At 37.2% G+C, this 23,320-nt stretch overlaps 1 protein-coding gene across 2 annotated transcripts in view; it reads right to left on the reverse strand.

Moving 5' to 3' along the window:
• The window catches only part of LOC121338542 (leucyl and cystinyl aminopeptidase), a 52,662-nt gene extending 29,663 nt beyond the window's left edge, over positions 1-22,999 (reverse strand). The window contains exons 1-2 of one of the 2 annotated variants that reach the window (XM_041409634.1): positions 22,657-22,808; positions 1,833-1,939 (exon numbers count right to left, since the gene is read on the reverse strand). Coding sequence is in view for 1 of the 2 variants with exons in the window: in XM_041409632.1 (XP_041265566.1) it covers positions 22,657-22,675 (19 nt within the window). In the remaining variant the exon portion in view is untranslated. Of the gene's footprint in view, positions 1-1,832; positions 1,940-22,656 lie in introns of both variants that reach the window. The other variant, XM_041409632.1, reaches the window with a different exon arrangement.
• Between the last annotated feature and the right edge of the window lie 321 nt (positions 23,000-23,320).

Here is a 23,320-nt window from a genome sequence, read left to right on the forward strand (position 1 = left end):
TACACCATAATTGGAGGCCAGCTAGACCACTGCACTGCTCTCCCAGTCCACTGATGTCACTGGCTTGGCTGCATTTCCTCTACTCCAGTAAACAATATTTGTACTCAACTAAATTCTTCAAGCTGGATTATTTCTTGTGTTGCACAGTAAAGCACAGCAGTCAATACAGGTCTAGAAGTGTTTCAAAAATGCTATTTTTTGAGTTCTTTAGCAGCAGAGAAAATCTGCCAACGCGATGGCAGCCACACAAATAAAACATCCATTAGACATTTTTAAACTCAATTTTCACAAACATTGCAAAAAATATGAAAATATTTCTCATACAAAAATAGCAGTATAAAAATCATTGTTCCAATTGACATCTTCATTTAAGATCTAGCTCATACAATCCTTGAAACAATCCACACATCTAAGAAGTCAAATCAGTGCCAATCAGAATGTTTGCCTCCTTAGAATTTGTCCTTAATAGATAATGGACCAGTGAATATAAATGAGGAATTGAAATTCATACCAAATTTTAAAATCACATTTTTATGACATGCAATTACATTTTGATCAAGCTTCTGATAATATCTTCCACTGTTTATGCAAAGGTTATCTTTTAGCTAATTAGTCTCCAGTCACAGGTTCTATCCAAGAGACTAGACAATACTTTTGCCCAACTGCAAGGGTTCAGAAATTAACCTAATGTCTTCCGGACATGCCTGTCTACAGTCAACTGAACAATATTCACATCGCATCTCTATCTTCCACATTATTTGTTTCCAGAAGAAGAAAGCTGATTTTTGCTCCGGATGTAAACTTACTATGAAGTAGGCTTTTATTAATTTCTGGCAAAAATGTACATTTTGCCAATCTATAAACAGCCTAGAATATAACTGTTCCTCCAATATATTATTTATTTTATTTTAAATTTTATTAAAGTCAAGTCTCTATATGGTTGAAAATCTTAAAAGTGAAAATAAAACACTTTAAAGGAAAGATGGCAAGAATATTTTCAACCTAGATATACAAAAGTTCCTCAACATTCACTCTAAATATATCAAGACTTCCTGTTCCAAGGCCACAAACTCAGAAAAACTGGAGTGTCAGTAGCTGTAGCAATGAAAAGGCTTTAAAATAAGGTAAAAAGGAAATAAAAAATCCTTGCCCAGAAAATTCAGTAAGAGAAAGGTTCTAGTCAAACTGAACAGGAGATAACAGTAATGTATGAAAGCAGGGAGTTTGGTGAAACTTGGATCTACCTGCTCTAAGAAGGAACAGGATCAGAGGGACACAAGATATCTGAGGCTGGAAGGGACTTCAGGAAGTCACTTGCTCCAACCTCTAGGCAAAAGCAGCTTCCAGAATTTTCTATTCTCATGGCATCTCCCAGTAGAGTGCTCACATGCCAGCCTTCAGGCTGCAGCTACATTCAGTGGTCTAGCACCATGACCGCTACACTGGAGCACATGCACCTGCATGTCAGACTGGGGGCCACACAGAATTGAGGACAGAAAGCTAAGCTAAATTAGAAGTGAAAACACATAGGGAAACTAGTGAAGGAAAAAAATGTGGAAAGAAAGTATTGTGCAGCAGAAACTCTTTTACAATTTCTATCCCCAAGAACAGTTTATAAAGAATTCACTACAACTTTTAACAAAATTTCTTGATTACTCCCCTCTGCCGGTTGCTTTTGAAATCTGCTGACTAGCTTTAATCATATTTGAAACCAGACTCAAGACCAAATTTCTTCAAGTCCCAATGTAATCCCACCCCAAAACAACCAGCTGCTGGTAGAAGACACCCAAATCTGTATCTGCTATGTAGAAAAGGCAGGTATTAAGACTCACATCTTAACCACTCCAAAAGGTAGCAGTCAATCAGTACACAGCTCCAACCCCAGCCATGGCATGTGCAGCTGCATGGCCAGCAAAAGAGGTAGAAGACAGGGGAGGCACTGCAGAGGGAAGGAGGAGAAAGATAAAGTGCATAAATCTAGCAGAAAGTAAGTTTCATCAGCTCTGAGGCTTAGAGAACAGTTTGCTTTTTGAGGAACTTATTCTCTAATAAGCTACTTCTAAAGACAGTATTTTCAAAGTCACATGCACGTACTAACAACTTTTTCAGTCAAAAAGAATTATACTAAAAAATCTCAAACTGAAACTAAGATAGAAAAGTTAAACTAGACGTTAGCTTCAAGACAATCCACAGTTTTAATACCTAGAGACATTAATTTCTAGGAAACAACAGTTACAGGTAATTTCTACAGAAATATTTGCACAAATTGGAAGTAATCAAAATCTGTAAGATCAAAACTTTACTGCATATCAAAAGCATCACCAGACTGCTACTCTCCACTGGAAAGAACATAGACCAAGTATCAAAAGGTTACTAGAGCTATTTATGCTGACATAAAAGTCTTTTAATCATTGCCTTTATTCACAGAACACATTTTTAGGAGACAAACCATGGAAAATTTGTTTAAAACTTTAACACTCAGATAAACTGTGAACTCTGCTTCTTGCTGGTTCACTGGCATTGATAACATGATAGTGTGAGTGAATTGAACTTTTACGACATTTCAATTTTAACCCATGATCTGTTACCATATGAACTAAACAGCCATATAAAGGGAAAAAACAGAGTATTCTTAAACTGAAACACGCCACAAGGAATAAGGAGCAGCTTGACAAGATGATTACAAACATCACATTTCACTGTCGTCTCTCATACCATGTATGGCCAAGCAGCAAACCACTCCCATTTTAAAACACATACACAGCAGATTAATTCATATTCCAAACATAACAGAGGATAAATTATTACAAATTGAGGAGTAGCAAAATTAACCTGGAAAGAACTTGCATGGCTCCAGTGAACTACCACTGTCATGCCAGAGGCTGCAGGTGCACTAGAGGCATTTGTGGTCATAGCAGGCCACAGTAACTGAAGTACTGATCTGAGCTGCCAAAATGCATTACAAAAGCCATCTGCCATCAAGCATGGCAACTTGAATCTAAATCTTTACTAAACACAAATCTAGTGCGAGAATAAACATGGAGGTAAAAGAAAAAAATCTAGGAAGTGAATCTCGGAGCTCTCTAAATAGCCTTAATGAAATGCTAAGAGCCTAAAGGTGAAAGCTTAAGCTTTTAGCTACATTAGCCAGAAGATTAAACCTACCCAAACAAAAGTGATTTTACACAATTCTTCTACAAATTTTTATTCTGAAAGCAAGAGATTTTAAACATCTTCCCTAATACATGATCTACTATCACATTTAATGGTGAATAATATGAATACTCACAGTTAGGAACAATTCTGAGAAAAGATGTGAGCTTAACTCATGATCGACAAATCCAGAAAGCTAATCTTCCTTATACTGAAAAAATGAAGGAATGCAGACATTTTCTCAAAAATGATGGTTCTGAAAATTCTTTAGAGCTGCCTCCTGCAGCACAGATTCCCAAAAATCTATTGCAAGATATCTCCTCATTACAATATTCAGGGATGGTAACAAGCTGGGTCTATTATTTCCTGTGAAGAGGACAGAATGCTTAGATGTGAACTTCAGATGCAGTTTGCGCCAAGACAACAGTACAATGAGCTTGCTGTATGTACTGCAGTCTTCGACAATGTAATCCCCATAGGCTTGGATAATGTGTCCTAGGTGGTATAGAGCAGTGTGATTTAAGGACACAAAGGCAAGCCACACAGCTTGTTCTTACAAAACATACACTCTTCACTTCTATACCTCTCACAAATTAGTCTTTAAACTTATGAGGCAACTTCACCACAATACTCATGTTCAGTATGAAACATGATCCTACAGGAACAATCAGGTGTTGAAGTGAAAGAGTAGTCTAGCATTTGCTGCCAGTATTTATTTTGTATGAAGAGGTCCAATCTCATTAAGGAGAAGAAAGTAAGCTTTTTCCTGAAGTTTAACAGACAACACAATATTTTGAATTTTAGTGTGTGCAACAACAAAATATCTCATGATGCTTGGTTTTTGGAATCCATTATAAATATTCTCTAGAATACAGAAATAAATTATTCCTTTCTATTTCAGAGACAGTATCTTCCTGTAATGCTACTGATACCTCTCTTTAGTTCTAGAAGTATGTACTTTTCCCTTGCAAAACAAAATCAGTAGTCTTTTGTCTATGTCTATCATGTGCAGAAATCCCAATACTCAAAAGTCTTATATGGATCTAAGTGACCTATTAATTGAGTTCATTCCTTTTCAAAAGATATGCAGAAAATGCTCAAGGCATTTTATTTTTCAATTTCCAGTTCCGATTAAGTGGCTAAAACAAAAAACAAAAACAAAAAACACAAAAAAAAAAAAAAAAAAAATCACCAAAAAACTAAAAATCCTATCCAATCCTATTCAGTTCAGACAGACTGTTACTGCTTTCTGCTGCTTTCTGAGACTGAAATTCACAATACAATCTCTAAATAAGTTATATCATAAAATATTTTAACTGAAAAAAAATGTTACAGGAATTACAGTAACACCTGACACATTGTAGCAATCAAACTCCCACTGAAATAAGTGGGAACCTTCCTTTCTGTAATTCTGGAATAAACTAGGAGCAAAACAACTACTGGGTAGCATGTACCAGCAGAAGTAGCAAAACCCAAGGCCAGACCAAATTTGTAAAGGGGTAAAGTGTGGCAACCAACTGGAATAAAAACTGATTCCCACTGAATGTAAATTAATTCAGCTGCATATAAATAATAGGAGAGAAGGTGCAGAGCTAAGACTGCCCAAAACAAGACATTCATGCCTTGTGGATCAGGAAAGAACACAGAAACCATGAGCCAAGTACTTGTTTTGCTAACAAGCAACTCACTGATATTATGTCAAAGAACAATTTTGCCCAGTGATTTCAGTAATAGACGTTTAACAGTACCATTAGCTATTAAGAGCTACAATACTGTTTTGCATATGTAACTTTTATGTCCAAATTTAAAAGCACTGGCCTTTTTTTTTTTTTTTCTTGCAGAAGCACAAGCTGACAAAACAGCAAATTCTATAGACAAACCACATAAATTTGCTCCTATTAAAAGCCAGGTTGCTTTGGCTAAGGCCATCCAGCAGGCAAAAAGCAACTCCAAGACAGATTTTTTTCCTTTAAAGGTACCTTTTATCTTCATGTACCTGTCTAAATGCCACCTCAGCTACAAGTAGCAGCGAAACACTTGCAAGATTTCAGCACAGGTACTAAGATCAGAGTATGTTATTCCTAATACATGAATGAACTTGACACCTGGACGGTAAAGTGAGTTGGAGGAGAAGATGCTAATGGGCACAAACATAGTGTCCCACTGTCTAAAACTAAAAGAACCAAGGCTCCTCTAATACTTAAGAATTGGAGAATTAGTCCTACACTCTTAAGGTTTAGCAAACAGCATAAAATTCCTTTATGTTTCCAGGACTCTGAGGAACTATCTGAAGCACTTATAAGCACTTGCAAATACTTTGTGTATGGCATGTAAGCACACTCCAAGCACAGAAATGCATGCTTGTATGTATGTTTAAGTCATCAGTAAAAATAGTAAGACTGGTTAGAGTACATGGGATCTGACCTTCTCTCCTCTACTTGGTCTTTGGCACAAGCAGAAAGGAATGCGGTAGTTATGACCAAAGCAGGTCACTCACACATAGCCGTGGATACAAAACTGTACAAATGCTACCTCTCTTTAAGTTGTTTAGTCCTTGTCAGTACTAACAGTATGTCGCTTGGAAAAGCCAATGAAGGAATTCTGCAGAAATAATGACACATATAGAGTCATTGCCCTCTCTCACATCAAAAGCAGTAAATTTAGTATAACTATTTCCCAGAAAAAGAAGGGCAAGGATGAAAATTAGATATCAAAATATGTTTTCACTGTAACTTAAAATTTTCATTTTTCATAGAGAAATAATAATTTCTCATGGTATCTGTAAAAAAACCAAATAAAAACAGCACAAATAAAAAGAACCTATTAGCCATGACAAATGCATTGAAGTTTTTTGCTACAACTCCACTGTCTTTAAGAGGTAATATGATTTGTGCAGACATGGCTCTACAAAGTTTGCATATAACAGGTGTACCTGCTACAGAATCTGTTATTTTAGGGAAAAGATTAAGACATTATTCACAGTACAGTACTCATCTATATTTATGAGAGAGGAAACCAAAACTATACCTACTTAGTGAAATTTCTCACACATATCTTATGTCTCCAGTCATGTCAAGCTAGTGAACAGAACAAGATGAAGTATGAGACTCAATTAAAACCAGATGTACTTGCATTGTACAGTTTGCATGCAAGAAGGAACAAAACAAGCTATAGGAGACGAGTACAACAAATATTCAACAAGCTTTCAGAAATGTTACATGTTTCTATTATTAGTTTCTATTTAAATTTAAAATAACTCAATATTTTAAATGCACAAGCCACTAAGGCTGTCACTAAAAAAAAAAAAAAAAAAAAAACGTGATTCTCCTTTCTTTCCTAGAAAGACTAAACTTGACTGTAGAAACAAAACTGTGATTTTTCACTTTTTCACATTAAAGGGTCATCTAAAATGTGTTTAATGACATCTGAGGCACTAATGATTTGTAAACACTATTAAAGGTTTACACTTTTCTTCCTGAACATTCTGATGCAAATCTGTATCTTCAACCTCAAACTGGAGGAGGCTAGAGACAGAGAAATGTTTAATACACCAAATCTCTCAGAAATGTCCTATCTAAAAATTCAGAAGTGCTACTATGGAAAAGCAACATATCATATAGTATTCAGTCACCTCTTTTAAGTTTGGGGAATTTTTAAATTAAATTCAGCATAGACCCAACATCCACACATAACTTAAATCTATTTATCTATGCCAAGTTTATATATTTTTACTTAATAAAAATATAACTTTAACAGAATTGTAGAAATTAAAACTATATACTTGGGTTCTGCTCTTACTAATGGCAGTTCACCAATTCTACTTTACAGGAAGCAGCAGATCAATCACTCCAGTTCCAAACTACCAAATATTAATGTTTTTATAGAACACAGAAGGGAACATGCACTGTTATTTGTGCACCTCATGCTGGACTCAATGCTTGAGACTTGCTCCAAATCTTACATCCTATTCTCACCCAAAACTATTGTCCTGGTTATTGTTTTTAAGTTGTCTGAGAGGAGAGAAGAGAGATGTGCAGCCCAAAGGGGAGTGCCAAAACAGATTCATTGTCACAGATACTCAAACTGGCATACAAAGGCATTTTGAAGAAAATTTGGTTCCAAATACTACACTGGAAATCCAAAAGGTGAGAAATATTTCAGAAAGTGCAATCACTTCCTCCATGGAGACCAAAAAAAAATCACTAGTTCCAAACATCACTAGTTAAGGCTTTTTATTACAGCAGATAAGCATTAGAGTTCAAGTAAACAGAAATAAGAACAGTCAGGGGTATAGATAAAGATTCATTGTCTATCAGATTTTTTTTTTCAACAGATGAGGAATAAAATGGTCAGCAAACAAAAAGTTTAATTAACAGCTAAACATCTGAATTTATAAGACTTTGAAAATGCACATTTAAAACATTAATTGCTAACATTTTCTTATATATAAACTTCATCTTTCTAAACCTAAAGATGAAATAAGGCTGGAAACTCCAGCTAATGCTGTTTATGAATCGTATAACCTAATATGACAAAAATGAGTTTCAAAAATCCAACAGAAAAGGAAGGCACATTCTACCCTACTTAACTACTTCAGCAAATGAAATGAGAAAAACAACAAAGATGAAGAAACAGAAGTGACAACTTAGTAAACTAAAAGTATTTTGTATAAATACTTTTGTGGAAGATAACTATTTTAAGAATAAAACCCTCAAAAGATTACTGAGGCAATTCAGTTTTTTGGTTTTCACAGTCCCACTTCCCTATTTATTTAGGCACCATTCAAATCCATATATATCTATCATGTCCTATCTATATGCTGTATTGTAAGATATTTGCCACAGAATTTCAACACATAGATGACATTATCTCATCACTAGGTGACATCTAATTTTTTACCACAACATTCTCACAGAATACAAACAATTGCCATTGATTGATCTCTGGCAGTATATGCCAGCAAATGCTCAGTCAACAAGTAAGTGCTTACAACGAAAAAACCTCCTGCTATCAAAAGCCTTCTGTTATGTTTGGAATGCAGATTCAGAGCTGCTTTCTATGCTACTGTAATTTCAAAACCTATTGGTCAAATCAGAAATAACCTCAGCTCTGCAATAAGGTTTATGACAGGTTGCTTGCTCAGGCAAGCACTTCAAAATCTGAACAACAATTATACAAGAAACATTTAAATCAACTGGCCAAAATCAACGACACTGGTATTTAACCTTTAAACTGTAATTCACTGTTGAAGCATCAGCAGCTAGGAAAGGAAAGCCAGGCTTTCTCACCACTGAGTAAAAATATGAAGCCTGAGTTTTTAAAGACAATTAAGCAAACAGATAAACAAACAGATGTACTCATATTCAGAAGTGACTGTCATCTGAATGTCCACGGCCAGTCCAGAACAACGGGTTGAAGCCTCTCAATCCACCTGAACACTGACTATTAGTACACAGAAGCTGCATTATCTTTTGACATCTGAAAGGAGACCACCTCCAAAGTTACTTCTAAAGCAGAAATGCCTCCCATCTCTGCTGAATCAGAAAATTTAGTAATAGGAGTACAGTACTGACTGGACCCAGACTGGAGCTATGCAATACAGCTGTTGTCACAGACATGCAAATCAACTGATGATCAACCAGAGAGACTTTACATGCAATTCCATTCCCCTCAAAAGACAAGAACTATGAATCTGAAGCCATATCTCACAACCCTTGCATACAAAAATAAAGGTGCACTGAAAAATAAATACTCAGTAGTATCAGTAATGCTACAGACAGTCTTGGAAAGTTTCTGTAGTTTATTTGCTAGCAATATTCCATGCTCAGCATGCAATTATTCCCAATACTGCAGGCTCCCTGCTACTACCTAGCAACCATTGTCTAAGGATTAAATTTGCCTTTTGTATGAACTGCTAATTGCTATGATCTAGTGTCTTATTTTTCCTTGATGAATTATGTACATTAGCACAATCAAAATCAGCACACAGTGGTTGCTGTATATAGATTAAAAAAAAAAATGAACAAAAGTACTGAAATCGAGCCAAAAAAAAAAAAGGCAGACATTTTATACATTTAGCAGAAAACGGTAGTAACAGTTGATCACACCTGTGCTTATAAAAAGTTAGGAGCATTGCTATATGATTTTGTCTGATAGGTATTTACTTTTGAAAGAACTTGGTTTTGAATTTTTCATTCACTGCTTGCTGATAAGCTCTTCTGGACAGTCTGAGCAAGCAGCATTTTATAAAAAAGAAAATCTAATGTTTAAAATTGCTTTCTCTAGTTTACAAACTCTCTAATCTATTTCAGGATTGAGGTAATTCCTCTAAAGATATTTGTTCTTATTTTAGCTGCATTTAAAGTAAGCTGCTCCAAGGCAACCCTTGGCCTAAAGGTTTAGTATGTAGGCCTGTAGGTTAGGCTGCAGTGAGAGTTGATACCTTCAGTGAGAGCTGTTAAGTCAGAAGCAGCACTTAGAGGTTTGAGCAAAAGTTAACCGAACACAAAAGGCTTCTAGTAGCTCGACAGGTCTTGAAGTTGTAGAATAAGTACCACAAAATTGTCTTCACACAGGTGTCGACAGTCTGATTTCTGATATCACTGATGCAGACAACAGAAAAATAAAATCAAAGGCTGTGCTTAACAATAGCTGTCTAATGATACCGGGTCTTAAAGACATAGGCCTCTCCCCTCTTTTATAAAACAGAGGTTTAAAAAACTGTTACTTGATAGTTCAGCAATGATCTTTTCTGTGAGGAATTTATTTGAATCTCAGCAGTTCAAGTGGAAACAGCATCTCATCTGCACTCTCCTCTATGCAGCAGATATTTTGATGTCCCCAAATTTCTCCCAAAACACTCATGCAGTGTCTTGTGTTTGTGGATTCTTCTTTCCTGGCCCATAGAGCCATTTTTCCCATTTCATTATATGTAAACTCCAGCAAAGACCAACAAAAATACTCAGAAAATTATTTGTTACTGACATTTCCACTTTTCAGCTGTTCTGCCTTTGTAGCAGTTCAATTTAAAACTTGTGTGAAAATACCCAGGCTGTGTTTGTAAACATTTCTGCAGTTCAAATACATCAAATACAGGTAAAGAGTAGGTTATTTAAAAGAAAAAAGAAACAAGCAAACGGAAGTCTAAAATTAATTTCTTGTTGAAAGACAAAAGCCACAATTTGGAGGCAACTTTCCCATTTGCATTTCTATAACCAGTTCTCAGAGAGTCTGAGTTACTGTATGACCTTGTGGTCAAAACATCTAAAGAAGTGTAACTTAAATATTCAGTTGCAGTTACTTCTGGGAAAAAAATGATGATCACTAAGCAGTTTCTCTTCATAGGGATAAAAACAAAGCAGAACTTTGGTTACAGTTATTACCACATCAACTCTCAGAGCCACTGCTGAATGTTCATGATGAAGGAACTAAGGTCAGTATAGAGATTTAATGTCTTCTGTCAAGAAATTTAATTCTTATTTGGTTAAATCTGGTTCAGGATATTTCTTTTTTGTTTACTCTATCCATGCGTAAATTACTCTACTTCTAAGTGACTTGAAATAACAAGGAAAAATTTAGAGCCAAAATGCTGAGTTAAGTTACCTAACTTTAATGCCAGCTCCCACACAATATAGAGAATTCCCATTTTTACACCAGATTTCAACTACAAATTCTGGAGAAAAACAAAAACCACATCAAAACACAAACCACAGTTAAGCAGGACAGGAACTTTCCAAGTTACTTAGTTACTAGAAAGGTGGTTAATCAGGTGGGTGTTGGTCTTTTCTCTCAGGTAGTAAATGACAGACACAAGAGGAAATGGCCTCAAATTCACCAAGCGTGGTTTAGATTGGATATTAGGAAAAATTTCTTCACCAAAAGGGTTATCAAGCTTTGGAACAGGCTAGCCAGGGAAGTGATGGAGTTATCGTCCTTGGACGTATGTAAGGACACATGGATGTGGCGATAAGGAACATGGTTTAGTGGTGGACTTGCCAGTGTTAGGTTAGCGGTTGTAATCCTAAAGGTCTTTTCCAAATGAAATGATTCTATGATTCAATAAATAATTGCTTAGCAAGGGGAATTCTAATATTACGTATAAATTCTATAAATCTGATCCAATTAAGTAAATTGTACAATTTGCAGACCATCACAATTTACTTGCTGATGCCATACTGTATTTCTAGCTGCTAAAACTGATAGAACATCCCTCTGAACATTACTGGGCCTACTCCCCCACCCAACTCACCACTTCCTCTAACAGAAGGTACATCACCCCTCAGCACACCCCACCATCCTTTCCCAGACACCACTGTTCAGGATAATGCAGACACTGTTTTGTTTTCCATCCTCCTCTTTGCTCTTTTTCTCCTTTAATAATAAGAGGTTTGGACACCCAGCTGCTGCTACCGAGCAGAAGATTACATAATTTAAAATATGAGCAAGCTCTTCCTACTTCTCCCCTGAGCACTACATTCACTGATTCACTGTAGGACTGTACGCCTATTTCCAGGAGCAGTTAACACAGGAATTAGTGTAGTTCCTTATTCTGAAACCTTGCGACAGTCAGAAACTCTCAACTACCTGCTTCCTTACCTTGGTTTCCATGAAAAGATATAAGACTCACTTAGCTCTTCTAATTGCCAGCTCTCCCTGCTCTGTCACTGTATATGTCTTGTCTGATCATAGCTTGAAAAGAAATGCCTCAAAATTTTGGAGGAAGCAATAAAATAAATAAAAAAAACTGCAAAGTGGAAAAAATACTTAACTAACAAATATTAGTTTCTAAAATTGCTTTTCTGTTCTTCTAAAATCTCACCCCACAGAAGTTATATCAGCTTTGTTGAATTTTTCTTACAGACAGCTGTTTTACAGCATAATCAGTAAATAACCCCTGTTGCCACCTGCTTGCTCTTTGAGACAAAGAATTTCACTTACAGAAAGCGTATAAGTGTACTGGCACAGGCTGTTGATGATCACATGCCAAATGCCTGAGTATATCAGGAAGCCTATCCAAAATCCTAACTAAAACCTCAAGCTTTCAGGGGTCAGGCAAGCAGTGATGTTTCTAGTCCTATCCTCCCTCCCACAGAGAAAAGGAAGTGTGAGGAGGAACATCAAGCAAAAAGTTATATTTATTCAAAGTCTTCATGAAAGCAAATTACTCATAGCATTTCTGGAGCCAGAACTCAACATAAAAACTCTGAAGATTGGCTGCATGGATCTCATAGGAGACAAGCAAAACTCCTTAAACTGAAGACATGCTCAAATTTGAGTTCACACATTTACAGGCAAAAAAAACCCGAAAAACCTGAAGATTTACTTAGGAAATCTAATTTTTGAAAGATACCGTACTTCATGTACTGTTAGTGGAACAGTTTGTAAGTAAAACATAAGAGCAAAACAAGTAAAAATCTTCATATTTTCAAAACTTTCTGCAAAATTGTGTCTTGTAGAAGCACTGATTAACGTCACTGTATTAACACTTAAATATTGCATTACACTATTTCTTCTTGTGGGTAAGTATCAACAGATACATCACATCAGACATTAAAAGTTACTGAAATGAAGAAAGCAGTGATTTTTCACAAGGCTGCCTTTTAATTTTATAATCTTTTCAGCATGCTTCAAGAACTTGTTTGTTTATGATTATTATTCCTTGTCATATCAATTTAGCTCTTCCTTCTATAACGCGAATTACTTCCTGCACTGTTACGCCCTGGGCTGTCTCCAACTTATCCATTTAAAATTCTTGTTTGGAGGGAATGAAGAAAAGCTTATCTCTTCCAACAAGCTTGTTCAGCAAACAAAGCCTATGTCCACAAACATATTAGTTATGCTAAGATTCTTACTAAAGATTTCCTTCTTCTCTACCATGTCTCCCTAATCATTCCATACATTGTCAGTTCCTTCTGAGCAAGAAAATAATTCAATTCTACACAGAAAAATTATTTACTCTTACTAAAGCAGGACAGTTCACAATGCCATTCATGTAATTTCAAACCTGCATCTATCTGCAGTAAGAAAAAGATTATAACCTTTACTCAGCTAACAAAGACAAAGCAAGCCACTGGAATGTCACAGAAATCACAAGTCCTACTGGAAAGACCTTTGCCTTCATTTCACCATGGTTTCAACTACAGCTTTGGAGCTGGGGCTTCTCTTTGCTTGTGTGTACGTAGATTTTGCTTTCCCTATCAAAATATTTTCATTTCCTTTTTTTACCCTTGTGATTCTTTCCCCCACCCTGCTGCATGGAATTAAGCATGTGGCTACTTGGGAATTAGCTACCTATCAGGGTTTACCTACAACAAGAACATTTAAGCAGATTTTTTACTTATTGGTACAGTCAGTGTAAAGGGTTAATATACAGCCACTTACAAGAAAGCACAAGTCTTTGCATTTAGGAACAAAAGCATTCATGCCTGCAGTAATTTCAAACGTGTTAAATCTTACTTTAAGAACCTTTACAACAGGAGAACAACATCTCTGGGGAAAAAGAAAGGTTAGGCTGCTACAAGATAGATGTCACCATTTTTGTCTCTCAAATTACTGAGTTCAAAAAAAAAAAAAAGGAAATAATCCAATTAAAAAACAAAAAAAGAAACAAACAATGAAGAAGTATTAGGCAATATGAAGCATGGCTATGAGAATCTGAATCATCCATGGGATTTGCCTGCTTTTTAGAGACAGAAAACAAGCAACAGCTAAGCAAAGAGCAAGCTCTTGATTCCCACTATGCAGCAAGATTACATATGCATTGCATGTTTTTAATAGACAAAAATGGACATATACACACATATATACTTTTATATGCTGAATGCAACTAAAAAAAATTAAAAAAGAAATAAAAAAAGGCACATAGACTGCAGTAAAACAAAAGAGGGTCTGTTTTTTGTAATGTCAATATCTACATGCAAACAGATATGATCACTCTTGTATGATTTCAATAAATACTCTTATACTCTTTAATAAATACTTTTTTAATAAATACTCTTAAAAGGCAGACAGTACCTAACATCAGCTCATGACCTAAAGCTCATATGCCACTCTGCAAGGGTTTGATTTCAATATACAAATAATTGGTAGAGGTTTAGAAGAATCTGTATAGTTAAACATATATAATGACTTCTACTGGACAGACAAAAGGTCTTCAAAACAGATGCTGGTTTTGGGGAAAAAAAAAAACCAACAAAACAAAACAAAAAACAAAACCCCCTTCTTTTTCAAAAAAAACCCCTAACTTGAAAATGAATAGATTTTCCTCTATTGCAAAGAAGGACAAATTTTGCTTTCCACTCCAAACTACACAAGGGAATTCAAGTTCAAAGCCTTACAAGGTCACTTGCCCTGCAAGCTATACTACAAGGTCCACTTCTGCTGTTTAGTTGTTTATGTGGGTTTTTAAAATGAATGTGAGATAAATAATGCAATGACAAACTTCTACACATAGATCGGAACAAAACCCTGCCAATTCACTGTATAATGAAAATTAAAACAATGCATGATTATGTATTTTAAGACCCTCTCTTATCTGAAGTTGCCATAAGAAACATGAGTGAGGAGTGTAATTTCAAGGAAGTCAGTGTTTATTAGTCTTGGGTGCTTGTAAAAGGTCCTCTGAAAGTCTCTTCCTGATTTTTAAGCAAAGTACCATTCCATTTTGTTTGTCAGAATGTCAGACTGAAGAACTACATGGATCAATTATATTTCACCATTTACCAGTTAGATTTAAATGCAAATAACCAGGCTACTATGGAGCCTTTTTTTCAAATCTTCACTTCCATGTTATCAACAAAAAGAAAATATCATAGAATGTGAAAAAGTGAGTAGATCACTTACTGAATACTTCATGTATACAACTGGCAAAAATTTGTAACTTATTTTTGTCTTAATTATTTATCAGACATCAAATTAATGGACAGGTGTTATCCACTAGCTATAAGGAGCTGTGAGGAATCAAGAGGAGAACTTAAGGCTAACCAAAGCAGGGTTAGTCTGGATTTTGATATCCAACAGATATATATTAAATTTACATATATTTAACATATATTTTCAAGTTTAAATCTGGTACCAGTTAGGTTTCCTATGAGAAAATGCAGGGGAAGTGGAGGGAAGGAAAGAGGACGTAGTTTTAAATTACATTTTCCTCTTTGGATACTACTGAGAATGAAAACCTATCATAAGGTTGAGGCAGTGTTCAATCATCAGCCACCAGTTGAACAAAAAATGGGATAGGAAAGAAGCTTCTGGCTTTAATTAAAGAATATGGTTGTTTTAGTTTCCTGCTTCCAGTCTTACCAAAGGAGTAATTGCAAAAGGAGTGTTTTGCAATTAAAATCACATAAAGCGTTTAACCACAGGGATGTAATGAAAAGGTCCTGAATCTTAAGAGGCACACAGAAAGTTGTGTCTCAGATTTCTTGAGCTACTCAACTCCCATATTCAGAACTAGTGACTGTCTTCTTCACAACATTAATTAATTTCTGTCCATTAATTTCGTGTCTGATAAATACCTCGTTCATTACCACTGAGAATACAAAACATCTCTCTGCTGGTACCAGTTGTTCTGAAGAAAAAAAAAAAAAAAAAATTGAGAGTTTTCTGAAACATCTAACAGCTAGGTATAGCACCTGACAGACTATATACAAACTGACGCTTGCCTAATCTTTTCATTCTCTTGTGTGCTTTTAGCAATAAATTAACAGAATCATATCCTCTTGTCTTGAACACTCTCTACAGGGGTAATCCAATATGCCTTCTGGATTACAGCTGTTACATAATACCCACTTGACAACTCCAACCATACCAAACCATCTGCAGAGCATACATTATGTGTGCACTGCTCCGTAACTGGTGAGCTTCCTAGAATTAGTCCAGTTCACAGAAAGCAAATGGCTAGAAGTTATGGCCTATGACTCCCAACACAGTAAGTTTTGTATCCTCTTAACGGAGCAAAAATACATCTATCTATGTTTTTCTCTGCCTCATCATGCAATGAGACAAAGGGTATTGACAAAGAAAGAAGTGGCAGAGTGTCTGCCTGGTATTTTAAGACACACTGAAATTAAAATGAAATTTAAATTAAATTAAAATCACCTAAAACGTTTAACCACAGGGATCTAATGAAAAGGTCCTGAATCCCAAATTTAAGACATACTGATTGCTCCAAAACCCCACCCAGGTATCATATATCAGCTTTGAAACTATCATTGTAACAACCATCACCATGGGGGAGTGTGGGCAGTTCATATACCAGACACTTTTCAGAAGGTCCTTTGCAAACTAAATCATTCAATGATTCACAATTATGATTATACCTTTGTTTCAAAAGAGACACAAAAGCCTCATTAATATCTCCATCAATTATAAAAAACAGGTTTTGACAGCAACTGAGTTTATACATGTTGTATTCATAGCTCCATTTTCTAAAAACCACTCTTTGTTGTTCTCTTCTAATGGTTTACAGGTCAGAAGTATGAGGCCTCTAAAGCACATCAAAGCATTTTGGTCTTCCACTAACACAAGTCTTGCTGAAGTCCACAACTTCTGTTTTTCATGTAGGAAAAATAGTACAAGTGGTTCTACTAATGTGCTACCAGCTCACTATTACTGAAGAAACTGTCAGTTTCTATACAAAAGAAAGGCTTAAATAAAAATCACTATTAGGCCCTAGAACAGTAGGAGAATTAGGCATATTCTTAGTTTTGAACACAATCAATTCTCCATAAAAGTCAATGGCACTGTGGTAGAAATATTGTTACACAAGAACTCCAGTTAACAGAATATATTCCTTCAATGTCAGAGATTACATCTGACGAAGGAAAGCTCTCTACACACAATTATGCTCAGTAAAGCACACTGAAACACTCCTCCAAACATCTTCGTGGGAGTTTTGATTGGAATAAAAAACAGATCTCAAAATCAAAACTCACTTTATTTCCACACCAACAAAAGCGCTGACTGAAAGCATCTCGTGTTTCAGTGGAATCAGAATTCCACTTCTTCACTTTCCACCTGATGCAGCAAAGACCCCTGCTTCAACAGACTACTGCATGCCCTGAATAATCCAGAAGAAAGGCTGGGCTCTGAGGTCTTCCTTGAACATCTATTTTGAGACAACACTCATGAAGCAATAAAGGATCAGCTGTGCCCTAGGGATACAAATTGCGCAGAATCCAACACACCGTATTACCCTGAAATTTCTATCTCTTTGATCAACCGGATGAGTTTTCCAGACAGGTTCCCTCCCCTCCTTACTCCAAATTTCCTTCAGGAATATCCATCTTTTGTGTGCAAGAAGGTACACAATCTTTTTGTGATTATTACCATTTAACCTTAATATACTTCCACTATTTAAAGCAGTATCATAAGTAGTCAAAACACAACTTCAAAAGGTTGTGTTTTAAAATACATTGAGGCAATTAAAACCCAGATCACACGAGATCCTGGTTTATTTTAAAAGTTAATATGATCTTATTTTAAGGCACTGTTGGACAGAAGTCTAAGCAACAGCTGCCATATATATGATAGACAAAGGAATAATACTGCTCCCAATCATAAAGAAATCTTAATGTTTTTGCTCTTCTACACAATCTTTGCTTTTGTACTTAATGGAAAAAAATACTGTGCAGGAGAACTGGAAATTCACTAAACTTTCTTAAATCCCTGAGTAAAGGATGGAAAACTTGAATTCTCTGAATTCATCACTACTTTAATCAGAGGATGCATTAAATAAATAAAATTCAGCTTCTTTGTATGTAATGGTTACACCAGTGCCTGTCTAATATGAAAAAGTATTCTGACTAGTGGAACAGAGGTAGTTTTATCCTTGCTTTTATTTGTTTCTACTATTTTTATGGCAGTCGTTTCAGGGCTTAATGCACCACACCTTCACATAGCCCCAACAATGTTTTGTTGGCAGAACTTGTTTTCACTTTTGCTTGGCAAAAGAGACATCTTTTAAATGTTAATCCACATGAGAGGGAGAAAGAGAGAGACTTTTTTCTAAACATGGTTGCTCAACTTTACATCATCTTTCCAAAAAAGATGACAAGACGGTCCTGAAATACTTTTACAGGTAGATACTGAGGTCAGCATAAGCTTTCATTGTCTTTTACTTATGAATTAAACACACAGATACTCCATGGTTTCATTCTGCAAGTGGAAGACCAACAGCTTAGTGGAAAAATACTAAGAAATTATCAATAGTGAGCACCTATACTCTCATCTTCAGACATTCTTTAAGTTACTGAATTCCCCTTCTGAACACCTATTGCTTGGCAAGGAGTTCACAGCAAAGCAGTAAAAGCAAACACATACCCAATACTTTGAAAGAACAGGTTCCTGTTCAGCTGAGCTGACACAGGAACACAAAGCACAGATATTACAGCATGGCTTTGTGGAAAACAACGACCCAGCACAATGCACTTGGACAACGTAAAACTCACACTCAGGAACAGATTAAATCAGTATTTTTTTCCAGTAATAATTGATGGGATAGGCAAAACACAAGACAGAAAAAAAGACCTAAAGAACAGACCTCTTTGATGTTTTCTATCTACCACTGTACCAAAAAAAAATTACTCAATCTGTTGTTTAGGACCTAGTAACAGTTTAAGACAAACAGGAACCCTTCTGCTCCATGACTCAACATTGTAAAACATTGGCAGTCAAGGCTACGCCTGCTGTCCCCAATAGAATTAAAGCTATGCACACAGGTACATGCTCCTGCAACCTCCAATATACTTCTGTACTGAACAGAATTAATACAAAGAACAAAAATATTTTAGAATTGACAGGAACTACCTGAAATAACTAGACATTGCAAATAACATTTTCATTTTGTAAAGAACATTACCTAATTTGTTTTATTTCTCCTTTCCAAAAACCCTCCACTTCTTCCCAAGATAGTATTTTTATTTTGTTCATCAATTTAGTCACGTAATTAATATAAAAAATTGCATCTGTTGTGTATGAGGAGGATAAAAATAATTCAGGAATGTCAGTGAAAGTGCATGTTATTTGCACTTCAGGTCCTCACAAGTTATCCCATCTGCAGTTGCAAGTTCATGCATGTCACCTGTCTTAAATGAGAAACTCTGTAATAGCTCACTTCTACCTCTTTTCTGCGCCAAGTAGAGAAGTGACATATTTAATGTATTAAACAGGAAATGACGAAATGACCTTTCAGAAACACATACAATCTAAAAAAAAGCAAAAGACTTGCAAAATAATTTGTATTGATGTCCAAGATAAAGGGGTCCAAAATTACCTTACATATTCCCTTTAATTTGTATTTCACTTCTTTCACTTGTATTTTTGTTTCTTTAAATTTTAGTGAAACTGTTTAGTTAACAAATGACTAGTCAACATAAATAAATTTGCCTCATTGATTCAGAGCAGAATTCAAAGGAATGGGAGACCATACATCTTTGGGGGAAAAAATTCTGAGCAACAAATAAGGAAGACTTCCATGAACTTTTAATTAAAATTTGATTATTCATTCTTGGGGAAAATCTCAAAATAAGAACAGTCATGCAAAACAGAGAAATCCATCTTAAAAAAAATCCTATCAGTAACCATTTCTAGAACATTTACTACTTTATAGCATTCATGCTTTCAAGGAGCAGTGAAGATGGGACATCAGGAAAATGTTCTTCACTGAGAGAGTGGTTGGTCACTGGAACAGGGATGGCGTTATGGCATTAAGCCTGCCAGAGATCACAGAATGTCTAGATGCCACTCTTAGTTATATGGTTTAGTTTTAGGTAGTCCTGAGAGGATCAGGGAGTTGCACTTAATCATCATTATAGTTCCCTTCCAGCTTGAGATATTCTATGATTAACTCAGCTATTCCAGGCACTAAAAATAAATATGCAATTAACTGTTCTTCCAGAGCTACAGACCTCATACATCATCTCCACCCAAATTCCTAGGCAGGGAGGAAGACACAGCCTAGATATCTCCAGAGAGGTCCAAAACTAAGTTTCCAGTGCAGAGATGAGGGAAGAAGTAAAAAAAAAAAAATTAAAAAAAAATTTAAATATTAAGTTTATTTAGTTTATCTGAGCACTTCCACTGGAGAAGCTATTCAAACAGTAAGGAGTTCAGGATACCCACTAGGATAAGGGTTTCTTTGACTTTTGAAAGGCATTATGGCTGTGTTTTTTCTTTAATTTAAGAAAAGAAAAATCCAACCCAATACTGAACTAGAAAAGCTGGAATTTATATCCACTTTAGTACACTTGCTGCCTTAAAGTCTATTTTAAGACACATATTCATTCTGACACAGCTCTACTTCCATAAAGAAAAACAAGAAATTTTCTCATTGCTAGTTTGCCCAATGGGTATCAAAGTTCTGAATCCAACTAAAATGCTTTTGCAAAATCTTAGGATCCAGTCTGTTCCCTCTTCCCCATATTTTACAAGGGTAAAAACCTAAAGAACTGAAAGATCTAAAAGTATAATATTGTAAGCTTCCTGTGATAGGCATGGTTTCTTCTCAATTTAAACAGCACTTTGCACAGGAAGTCAACACAGACTCACAAACAGAACTCGTAAGTATTGTATAAGACAAAACAAAAATCCAGTTTATTTGAAAAATATGATACACACAAAAGGTTCCAGATCACCAGGCATGAAAATGAAAATTCTATTCAAAAAGCCAATAATGTAAGCACCCTCTTCAGATTTTTGAAGGTGCTATTGAGCACCAAACATGCCTCAAGATCACCAGAAACAAGGAGTAACATTTTTGCTCTAGTATTTGTATATTCTCTGTGGTGTCCATTACAGCAGAGCTAGCTTTCAGAAAAAAACTTATTGACCAACTTCTGCTCCAAATTTTCTTCCAGTCTTACACTATCTGCAGGATTTTCATTTCAGGGAACAAAATTAGGAAGCTCAGTGCATGAATACTACTTCTCAGTACCTTAAGCTACGTGCTAAAGCCCACACGTCCATTTCTTCCAGTTGCATGGAGCAGAATTTTTAAAACATTTTGTTGCACAGTGCAGCAATAGCATTATGTCAAACGGACCTTTAAAACAACACTTCATCTCTTTCAAAAGGAATGGCCTTAGCAAGATTACTTAGAAATAAAATTCTCCCCCAAACTGCATTACTCTTAAAGACAAGCTCTTTTTATGATGCATACAAGAATGCAGAATACAATCCTGTAACTGAAATAGGCTGTAGTTGAAAGACCTTATACTAAGGCCAGGATTAACTAGAGAACCTGAACATCAACTGCTTGTACAAACTGTAATTTCAGCATGACAATACAAAGAGGAAAAAGAAAAAAAAAAGAAAAAAAAAAAAAGAGGGAAAAGACCTCTCTTGCTAGTAATGCCACCAAAATATGCCCAGAGCTCATGACCTTCAGCTTCTTTCACATTCTAAACAGCAGCATCAAAGGATAGGGGATATTTCATGTGTTTGAAAACAGGGAAATGCAAGGCAATGAAGATATAGATTCACAACATGGTTCATAGAACCATAGAATGGAATAGAAGGAACCTTAGAGATCATTTAGTGCCAAACCCCTTGCCATGAGACAGAAAATTTATTTTTTGGTGCATAGGGTTTTTTTTTAAATACAATGCATGGTACTTTAGCGATGGCTATCCAACGTGCTTATCATTTAACAGACCAAATCCCACCTGTAACAAAAGTGCTGCGTTTTCAGCAGGAAGGCTGTTGTTTTACCCATGAATTCCATATTTGGCCATGGTTGTGAATCTAACCAAACACACTTCAGTTTCAGTTTGATCTGAGAGCTTCATTTCCTCCTCTGCCCTGGACGGGTAGAATATGTTACTATTAGTAGAGGCAGAAGCAACACGGACTTTTCATGGCTTCATTTCAGACACAAGCACAGCATGCACACACACTGCCGTATCACGATGCCAGCAAACGCTCCCGAATGCTTATCTCTGAGCATATGCAACCACGTCGGAATTTCAAGCACTTCTGCCAATGCATGGGCAGCTCTGAAAGCTTTCTGGGTTTCAGGAACACCCTGAAACACTATTTCGTACACCACTTATACTTCTGTATTTTATTTCTCCTTCTGCTCGGGGGGTGGACGTTCTGGTGCGAATGCCCCGATCAGGAAAACGCCATGAACAGCGGGTCTGCTTCCTACTTCCCATCAGAATCATGATGGCTTGGGAACTCCAGACACCTATAAGGTTCCTTCGCTGGTGCCACACACGGCGAGTGTACATCTGGTGCGCAAGTGGCCCCGGCTTCCCGGTGTCAGTGAGACCGGGCAGTGAGAAGCGCAACAGCGCCGAAAAAGCGAGGGAGCGCCTCTCACCTCTGTCGTTCAAGACACCTATTCCTAATTAACCTGAGACAATTTTCAAGCCGCGGACCACGAGAGCAGCAACACTACGAAGCCTCTCGTTTTCCTCCGGGCAAGCAGCTCCCGCAGGACGCGGCTCCGCCGGGAGGCCCCGCGGCCCCGTCCCGGGTTCCGACGGCCGCCCGGGTACTCACCGCTGGGAAAGGGCTCCATCTTCCTCCCGGAGTCCGCTCTCAGCGGAGGCGCTGCCACGGCTCTTTACTCCTCCTCCTCCCGCCGCCGCATGCTCCCAGGACGGGCTCAGTCCGTGCCCCCCTGCCAGCACCACCCCGCCGGGGCCGCAGCGGTATCAGCCCGCGGCTCCCTCCCCGCTCGGCAGCTCTTTCAGGCGAGGCAGCTCCGGCCAACCACCACCCGCTGCTGCCACAGCGTTCGCTTCCTCCTCGCCCCTGGCTGGGCCCCGCGGCACCGCCTCCTCCCCGCATGGGCCCGCCTCACGCCGGGGATGCCGGGGCGGGCTCCGGACCCCGAGGGAGCGAGTGTGGGATCGCGGGGTCCCGTGGGCCGCGCGGCAGAGTGAGGTGACCCGGCCGCGGCCGCGCCGGGCCTGCTGCGCAGCGGCCGCGCAGGCCGTGGCGGTGCTGCCGGGCCGGCTTTGCCTGCATCTCCCTGCCGTGCGCCTTCCGTCGCAATTTAACCTTTTTATTTAAACAAATAATTCCCTTATCATCCGGTAGTGTTGTGCTGTGGAAGGCAAAGGAATCAAAAGGCACAGGCGATTGTGTGAAATGTGATCAAATGATGCTACAAAGAAAGACTGGAGAGTGTTCCAGGAACCAAACACAAAAGAGCAAAACA

This window comes from Onychostruthus taczanowskii, unplaced genomic scaffold (assembly GCF_017590055.1).
Source record: "Onychostruthus taczanowskii isolate IOZ18803 unplaced genomic scaffold, ASM1759005v1 scaffold302, whole genome shotgun sequence".
Classification (NCBI taxonomy): Eukaryota; Metazoa; Chordata; class Aves; order Passeriformes; family Passeridae; genus Onychostruthus; species Onychostruthus taczanowskii.